The 9,940-nt window shown below is 38.9% G+C and overlaps 1 protein-coding gene across 1 annotated transcript; it reads left to right on the top strand.

The window, feature by feature from the left end:
• The first annotated feature begins 1,824 nt into the window (after positions 1-1,824).
• On the top strand, positions 1,825-9,708 carry LOC119915077 (MOB kinase activator 1B). The gene is made up of 6 exons (XM_038734654.1): positions 1,825-2,120; positions 3,343-3,509; positions 5,526-5,619; positions 6,117-6,250; positions 7,249-7,412; positions 7,543-9,708. Exons 1-6 carry the CDS (start codon positions 2,107-2,109, stop codon positions 7,618-7,620), a joined length of 651 nt encoding a protein of 216 aa, XP_038590582.1. The 5' UTR covers positions 1,825-2,106; the 3' UTR covers positions 7,621-9,708.
• Positions 9,709-9,940: the final 232 nt, after the last annotated feature.

Raw genomic sequence — 9,940 nt, 5'->3', positions numbered from 1 at the left:
ACAGTGGCTGTGAAAAGATGATGAAAGATAGGAAGATTTTGGAACGCAGAGTGAAAGTATCTCATTTTCCCGATAACACTTGAAGGCAGCACTGCTTGTCTGAAGGCCTCGTGACGTCACTGTTGTGATCAACACGGTTGGTTTGGAAGTCGAGTAAACGTAAAACAGTGACATCTAGCGGCTGCTTGCGTTATTTTTATTGAACTACAACTACTTGTTTTAATTAATTTTCTAAACAACACATACTTTGTTTTGTAGTAAATTATGAAAACAAAGTACTATAAATTTCTCTACATACTATATTATTAAATTATTACAGAAATATATTCTACATCATTTATATATTATACATTCTATGTAACAACGTTATAATGTTTGGATATTTCAGTGTGCGGTGGCTTGTTTTTGATTTTTCATTGCTAAATCCTGCAACCTACCAGCACCTGACTGTTGTTGTTTCTGTTGCATGGGAATTTCTTATTTTAGCATTTAATATATTTATAGGAAATATTAAGGATCTCTGCTTTTAAAGCAAATAATAATAATAATAATAGTAATAATGGTTGCGATGGTGATGGTGGTGGACGGGGGATGAAGGGTGGAAGGAGGGATGGGGGGTATATGCTTGAATGTTTTAATGTGAGTATATTCGATATTTGGTATACATTTGTAATTTTAAAAGCCCTTCTATTCAAATTCAAGTATAGAATCAGAATCAGAAATAGAAATAGCTTTATAGGGATACTATGCGATTCTGCAGAGAGTTTGTCGATAAACTCTCTGCAGAAACGCGCATTGCCATGGTAACCAGTCCTACTCTGCTGAAATACAGCAGAATCCAGAGTCTGCTGTCAGAGAGCAAGTTAGCCTCAATAAGAGGGCATGTTTGTAAAAGGTGTGACAACAAGCCTGACAATATTTAAATATGTATTGAAGCAAAATACTTTTCTAAGCCTAAATCTAAGATACGGCGTCTAGTTTATTTATCGTTGATGTGGAACAGCAAAGCTAACGTTACTCACCTGTCCAGCAGAAACAGAGCAACCTCAGCATCGGTTTTCATTCCATTCAAATCTCGTAGACTTTTCCAGCATTAAAACCCCCCACAGATGTTAACACGTGTCTTCATTGTCTCACAATTCCTCAGACCTTTCCCTCTGTGGCTGTTTCTCAGTCATCTTCACAGCTAAAGTCCCGTAAGAAGTCCAGCATGTTTCAATGTACCACTGTTTGTTTACTTTCTCTCTCCCACTGCCTCGAGCGCGCCACCGCCACCTGCTGCTCGCTCCGAGCAGCTTTGTTTGTGCTCAATGTACAGACCCAGGGGCTGTTTTTTTTTTTTTCAGAGCACACGAGAAAACAGAGAGCTACCTACCCATGAGTAAATATTCGTCGAATTTAACAAAAAGTGTATTGGATAAGAATCGCAAAGTACCGCTAGTATTTTACAGGTAGGAGGAATTTACTATGGTGATTAGGTGCCAGACACAGACATAAACATACAGTTGACATAATAGATTTAAAATATATAAATCTGGGATAAACTGATGCAAGTTACAGAAGAATTATTGTGTAAAAGAAAAACAAAACAATGTGGCAGTTATTTGCATGTGTTACAGGGAAAATACAGTAAGTGTTCACAAATGTCAGCAAAGATTTGTCAGCTGGATGGCTAGATAGAAGTGACACTTCTGTAAAATATATCTAACTTATCTTCAACTCAAATAAAGAGCAGGTGGTGTTCACATGTTCTTCCGCTGGGTGGCAGCACACGACAGCACTGCGTCTGATCTGCCGTGAACGTCAGATGAAGAAGTTAGCACTACATTCAGTGCGCTGCTGCCTCTCAGCGTACAGAGCAGCACCCAGTGGACCAGCCTGTCTGTACAATTAATGTCTTTTCTTTCATACTAACGCGTACTTATTCTTGCTACAACAATAGTTATTTCTGGATTCTTTTGACCGCTTTCGGAAGCCCAAGAGGAACCGAGGACGCGTGAGACTTCAGAGTTTGAACAAACAATCCTCTTTGGTCTGCTTCCATTCTGCTTGTGTTAACGTTAGCTATTCGCCAGGAGAGTTATATTTCTGCGGATCCGAGGAAAGATGAGCTTTCTTTTGTGAGTTACACTTGTCTTATAAATGCTTATTTGGCTTGCCATGTAGCTTTGTATTCGAAACATTATCAGTGATATTTGCGTTAGATAGCTAGCTAGCTATAGCATAATATGGGCTATGAATACTTCCTGCACTGACCTCCGAGTGCCTGATGTAATTCGCATTGTTTTCTGTTGGGTTTTTTTTGTTGTTGTTGTGAGAAATAACATCGCCATCCGTATTGGATAATTTATCATTTAAGATTACATTGTATTACGCTTTACCTCAAAACTATAATCTGTACTGTACCGACCCCGGAGCAAATTCTGTGTGAGAGGGGTTCACAGTCTGGCCTGGATATTTGCTGGTGTTAACAGTTTGTTGGCACGGGCTAAGTAAGTAAACCGACGGTGTAGTTGATATTTAGTTAGCTACATAAAAATCTTTTGTTTCACCCTCTGGTAAGGATATGAGTAACTAAATGAACGAAGGGGAGTCAAGGTTAAAAAGCCACTCAACACCAGTTAAGCATTTACCGACTAGGTCACCACCTTTTTCTGACGTTAGGCTACTTAACTTATGGAACAATTAAACTTCTGACATAACGTTATCCTTTACGCTATACAGCATAAATGCCATCATAAAAGCCTCCTTTTTTACTGTTTGTCATGGTTTCTATCCCGGCAGGAGGGTGCTGAGACTCATTTGATTAGCTGCAGCTGATTCCCCATGTTTTATGCTAAGTTGATGTAAAGCACATTTCAGCTGTAGGAGAGGGCATGGGCAACATTTTACTTCAAGACATGGGTATTTGGTTCAACTGCTGTTTTGTCTTGCTCCATGAAAATAAATATAGTTTTTATACTTTCATAAAATTGTACAGGATGTTGATGTTTGATATATATATTGGTTTTAGCACTGTAATTAAAGGAAACACTTTTAGTGTGTGACCTACTATGTTGTGATGACTCACTGAACACACTGACATTCTTGTTTAATGGGGCAGCGAGAGGGATTGAATACAGTACCTCTCCAAATGGCCTCATTAAACATTATAAACAGAGAAACATACTGTTCTGGTCCCCCACTCTGATTCTGCCAAACCGATCAAGTCGATGAGAGCGCAACTCTTTTTGTCAGCTTTTTAAAAAAAACTCCCTCACCTAGGGGGCACGGTGAACTCATATCTGACTACCTCCTCATTTGTCACACTGTTTGTCTTCCTCCCTGACATATGACTCACAGTGGAAACCGTTCATCCAAGACGTTCAAGCCCAAGAAGAATATCCCGGAGGGTTCTCATCAGTACGAGCTGTTGAAACATGCAGAGGCTACGCTAGGAAGTGGGAACCTCCGCATGGCCGTCATGTTGCCTGAAGGGGAAGACTTGAATGAGTGGGTCGCAGTCAACAGTAAGCACACCAATTTTACCTTTAACCCTCTTCCTTAATACACCCTTTTACGTTCAGATTCCTGGTAGTGACCTCACCTTCACACACCTTTTTTTTTTTTTTTTTTTTTTTTTTTTTTTTTTTTTTGTTGGAAAAAAAACAGTTTTTGTTTTTGTATCGGGCACCCTCCCCCTAGTCTTTTATATTTTCATGTTTTTCAGTAGTTCTGTTCCTGAAATCTCAATTAGTCCATGTCGGGAATCAGTTGTGGGTGAACTATTGGGGTGTAAGAGCTTGGCATTCCCTCTAAAGACCACATGCACTCATGCTGGAAAAACCACTGTGAATGTTAAATAGACTTTATTGTCTGTACTGTGAGAATTTACTTTCCTCTAACTTGAGACAAATAGACGTTCAGTAGCTTTAGGGTTTCAGATGTTCAGCATCTCAGCAACTTTTTATTTTACTACAATTCAATGTAAAGTGAGCAGAATTTAACACTGGTGGAATGTAGATTACAAAATAAAGGAATGAAGACATCTGTAAAAAAGCTTTGACTGTTCTGCTGTAATTTGAGTCTCTTGAAGTTAATTGTAGTTCATGTGCTGCATTGTGTGATTCTTCAAACTTTTTGGAATACCTTTTTGTTGTAGCATGAAAACAAAAGTAGGGTGGCGGTGTTTATCCACTATGATCTATTATCTATCCATTACCTTATTTACTCAACAAGTTCACGCATTTTTTTTAGCGATTGCTCGGCTCCAGCATCGTCGTGATACGTGTATTCTCCAGTTTCCTAAAAGGTTTGTAGAAATGGATGGGTGTTAGTCAGTGTTACATTAGCTGTTGTGAACTTGCACAATAGAGGAAGTTAGGATAACATTGCTCTGAGTAAGAACTTCTCCCACCACCAAGTTTGTATGACTTTCCTCGTGATGTCTGTTCACGAGAAGCTGCATTTTATTAAAATGTCTTTGATTTTGCTAGTAGGAGAGAGAGGGTTATGACATCCAGCAAAGGTGCCCAGCCAGGATCAAACTGGGAAAGTTATATGGTGTGTATCTAGGCCACCAGTGGTTTTCACTTTTGTTTTGACTGGACATTTCTAGCAATTTCTTCAGAATAGCTTGAACATCCCTGTATTTCTGTAGCCCTGCTGTCTTTTTGCGTACCCCTCTAAAGACCTAGGAACGTCTGCCATGGTGAGGACAACTTTGCCACCTGTCATTGCACAGTCAACGTGTCGACCAGCTTAGAGCATGGCAGAAGCTGCATGCATGATGTTTTTTACCATTCTCCCAGCAAGAGGTTTTATGACCTTTTTATGAAGCATCTGGAATTTCACTTACTGTCTGTAAAGGACAATAGACAGCTTTAACAAGAAAGATAAGCATATTGCCTAGAAATACGCATTTTTATTCATTATTGAGAGTACGTTTTATCTCTGCTCTTCCTCACTCGTCATGAGCATGTATCACATCTAACTCTAACAGCTTTAGTGGCATAAACAATGACATTTTCAGCTCATGACAAGAACCATTGACAAAATCGACCCTGTCCAATACATGTTCGTGTCATTTTTAAGTTATGCTCAAGCCTTGACACGGCTATTAATGCACATACTTTGGACAAAAATATATTAGAGACTGAGTAAATTTAATCAAACATAAAAGGGAGCTGGTGTCTCCTTAAACAGGACCTCCCACACGACAGATGTCACATCAGCTGTTCAATATGCGTTATTTATTTTTTCTGTGAGATTAGCAAATGGAACACCAGCACTAACGCTGCCAATGCTTTAAATGGATCTGTCCAACTGATGGAAAGCCAAAGTTAGCTGTATGCCTCTGGGAATGAGCGATAACACAATTTGTTGCAGATAACTGGAGTGCGCCCTGGTCTACAGTTTGTTCTGGGCAGTGAAGTGGGGCAGGTAAAAGACTGTCGGGAAACTTGATGTCAGCTATTTGTGCTGGCACACTAGGTATTTGGTCTTATGTGAACTTGATTTGAATGCGGTCTCTTTCTTTTTTACAGCTGTGGATTTCTTCAACCAGATCAACATGCTGTATGGCACCATCACAGATTTTTGTACAGAGGAAAGCTGTCCGGTCATGTCTGCTGGTCCTAAGTAAGTTTCTCAGTATAGGTGTATAAGTTTGTAGTCTCATAAAACCAACCCACAAGCTTTGCTTCACTCATCTTGGTCTGCCAAGGCCATTAAATCTGACAATTTTTATTCAGTTCAAATTGCAGCACACTTGTAGTCGTGATCATGTAAAACACCTACCATAGACTCTTTAGTCAGTAGTCTGTTCTCCTGCTGCCAGGGTCAGTGGATTATCAGTGGATGTTTTACATGCTAGTATCTCGTAGGGAAAACTGAGCTCACAAGATTTAGCTTGGCTTCTGCGAGGTTGAAAGGTCCGTATAGGAATGATGTGTTTGGCAACTGGCATCAGCCTTTCTTTAATAAGGCAGTGAAAATAAAGTCAGGAATACCATTTGTTAGTGTGAAATTAGATAGACAAAAAATCTAAATGTTGCTCTGTTAAATTAAATTTGATGGGAGCTGTCCATACAGTCTGCACATCATTTATTATTATTTATTTTTTTGTCTTCCTGCAGGTATGAGTACCATTGGGCTGATGGAACCAACATCAAGAAGCCCATCAAATGCTCTGCTCCCAAGTATATTGATTACCTCATGACCTGGGTGCAAGACCAGCTTGATGATGAGACACTTTTCCCTTCAAAGATTGGTATGCTTTGTGTTTGTTCTCTCCCTCTCTGGCGAATCCATCTTTTTTGATGTTACTCTCTGGCTTCTATTACAGCTCAGCTCTAAAGAAGAGAAACTTTCATACACCTGCTGAATGTCTAATGAATAAGTGTTTGCCAACTGTTTCCTAGCCAACGTCTGTGTAATGTTAGGAAAAAAGGGCTCTGCAGCCCACAGAAGGGTTATTACTAAAACGCGAAAACCTTTGTGTCTTTTCTGTGAAATTCAACTGTCTTGCAAAATGAATGACAGTTAGAATTTACAAACACAAGGAACAAGTTAAGTATTTAGAAGCTGTGGTGGGAGCTTTAATCAGGAACTTGTTGTCCTGTCAGTCACCAGCTTCTTTTGAATAATTGATATTGAGTTGTACTGTAGCTCTCTGTACACTGTAAGAAGAAGCTCTCCACCGGGCTTCTGCACTCCCCAGCTGTTCACTGAGTCATAGGAGAACTGCACAACACATCTGAGGTGTACAGAGCAGTGCTGTTGTAACAACATCAGAATTTCCTAACTACAGATGAACTCTCGACACATTGTTACCAGGAGTTGGCGCCGTTGCAGTTCCGATTGTTTGCACTTCCCTTAAATTGTGCTGTGGTCTGCTTGTGAAGACATTTGCAATCCAGAATACATCCTGTAGCTGCGTCCTCTGTAGCCCTGAGCTTTTGGGGCTTATTAAGATGAACAGTGGCGAGAGAGAGAGAAAAATGTACAGCTTGAGTGAACTTTGTGTCTTTCAATTTTTCCAATACATTCTTTGTGTTTAAGCTATGACTGAATAATCCAAGCAAAAATATCACCAATAAATGGGCATTTTGAAACTTCAGAAATCTTGAAAGAACCCCTTCATCTGGAAGTGTTTTCATCAAATCACTTGCTCAACCTGACTGCTGACTATATTATCTACTATGTTTGTATATATGTTTGATGAGAATCTGAACAAAATCTTTTCTTTCTTTCCCTCTTGTTCCCAAGGTGTCCCCTTTAAGCGAAACTTTATGTCAGTGGCCAAGACCATTCTGAAGCGCCTGTTCAGGGTCTATGCTCACATTTACCACCAGCACTTTGACTCTGTCATGCAGCTGCAAGAAGAAGCCCACCTCAACACGTCGTTCAAACACTTCATCTTTTTTGTTCAGGTAAAGGATCTCTCACATTTGAATGTTGACTTTTATGTAATTTTCACTTTAGGTATACTGTATATTAGTAATTTAAAATGTAGCATATAGTGGATAATCATGTTTGCTTCCACTCCTTTGTCATTTTCAGGAGTTCAACCTCATTGACAGGAAAGAGCTGGTCCCACTTCAGGAGCTGATTGAAAAACTGACAACCAAGGATAGATAAACAGCGATGTAATCCTTATTTTATTGGTCTTCTAGTTTGCACAGATACCCACCCCACCCTGGCTGTATGTATGCAGTATATACTATATTTCCATTTGGGGAAATGTTTTTAATAAGGCCAGGAAGAAGGAAGGGTCGTGATAGGTTTAAGGCACCAGGACTAATGCAATCAGGGATTACACATTTAATTGAACAAACCACAGAATAACATATTGGAGAAAATGGTTTTCGCTGTATGGAAAGATCCCCAGTGTTAGGTCACAGGCGTACATTTAGGATAATATAGACATATGTTCATTAGTTTATATTATACTGCACAGATTTGTGTTTGTTTTTTTTCCTCACTTGGATTTATGGCAACACGAGGCATTTTCATGCTCTTAGATTTTCCAACTCACCTGCAGGGAAGAATAGTGAGTGAGCAAAGTTACTGTATCATAATGGGGGGGGGGGTTGTTGGCTTTACGGCAAGAATTTAAGCCAGTTTAGCAGCAGAAGCTAGTTATTTTATTAATTAATTTACATAGAAGGATCTGGGTTGCAGTCTACTACTGTTCACAGCTGTAATAGCCCACATCTGTCAATACAAAAGAACCCTAAGTGCCTAGCATGGCTCATAATTGCCCTATGTCAACAGTGGGAACTGGAAGAAGATAAAGGCCATATACCACTGATTTGATTGACAAAACACAAGCTTTTCCTCCACACGTCCCTTTAAGTTTATGTGGTTCTTAATTCCCTCTTACACCCATTTTTGATTTGTACTGTAATTTGGTTCAAACTGCATTTTCTCTGTAAAACCATACTCCTCAACCTTATCCTTATTGAGTTAGAAACTTCTCTTTAGCGAGTGTTCTGTGCAGGTCATGATAAATGAATGTGTTGAAGGACATTGACGTGAGGCTAGAAATATTGTCATGTTAAAGCAAGGACTAAAAATTAACCAAACTTTTAGCGTTTTCTAGTGCCATGTTCCTGTGTACTAGTTTTTCCCCCTCAAAAAAAAAACTTGAAGTAGAAAACAAATTTTAGGAAAAGTCTTCAAGGGATCTAAAACTTTAAGGTGTATATAAATGTCCCCAAATAGAAGTAGAGACCTGTACTTAAAGTCACAACCTCCACTGCTTAAGAATACAAGCGTTTAGCATTGGATTATGCTGCATCCCTTGTTATCTCACTAGCCATAAAGCACTTTGAACAATTTCCCTGACCTCTCTCGCCTGAATGTTTTATTCTGCATAGACTGTGCTTTGTGAGAAGCCGTATCATGTGACTGATCATAGTCTGTTTCCTCCCTCATGTTTCCCCAAATGAATGTTGAATTGCTTAACCTCGGCTTAAATTGGCTACAAGGCACAAGTGTGATTTCTTAATGCTTTTATATGGTCTGAGATGTTTGTTGCTGTGCTTCAAACAGCAGATGCATGTGCCCTTCCCAAACTCAGTGTAGTTTACTATGCAATAATTGACACAACACTAAAAGGGTTACCAGTTGGCTCATTCATACTTTATCTAATATTCCTTTTCCTTTTTAGTGCTTAAATTCTGGTGTGTGATAGAAATATAATTGCTTCTCTTTCAGGTTTGGTTTCAAAAAACGGTGAACGTGAACATTTTATATATCTTCTTATTTGAAATTAGTCAGAGGTGTAATACTTCATTGCACACATGTAAATACTGAGGGTTAGACCTGTCTTAAAAATAATTTTCAGCGAGCATGGAGTGGTAGCTTTTGGTTTAAAGAATGCGTTGAGTCTTTTTAGAGGCTGCTTCCCCTCCCTCTTTTGGATATTAAAATATTGTTTGTTTTAATTGTTGAGTATCTTTTTCCCCCACTTCCTTAGCTAGCTATTATGAATGTTACTGCTCACCAGATATCTAAAAATGTAATAGAAAATCAGTCATCCTGAAAGCATCTCATAGTTATGAAATGCCCATAACATAGCCTGTTGCCTACAGTTTTTCCTCCTTGACTGTAATAATTGATGAAATGTTTGTAAATAATGGCTTGGTAGGGGTTTTACATGCTACTGAATTGATTTATGCTGTTTACAAGGCAAATAAAGGTGGTCTTGACTCTTTGAATGAATATGGATGTTTACTATGATGCATTGTTATACATAAAACCACCCCAAAGTGTATAAAAAAGCAATTAAAATGAGATCCTCTGCAACCAATGACAACATTAAAGTGTTGCTTAAGTGCTTGTGTAGTAATAAGGATCCGAACAATGACATGGGGCATTATGCACAATCAGTACTTTTAGTTTTAAAACCTGGAGTGTATTTTGCTGCCAATACATTTGTATTGTTACTTCAATT

Source organism: Micropterus salmoides, unplaced genomic scaffold (genome assembly GCF_014851395.1).
Source record: "Micropterus salmoides isolate LMB-PRFRI ecotype aquatic unplaced genomic scaffold, ASM1485139v1 Ms_hic_scaffold_20, whole genome shotgun sequence".
NCBI classification, from domain to species: domain Eukaryota; kingdom Metazoa; phylum Chordata; class Actinopteri; order Centrarchiformes; family Centrarchidae; genus Micropterus; species Micropterus salmoides.
Note: the sequence above shows the minus strand (reverse complement) of the source record. Positions and strands in the feature narration are given on the sequence as shown.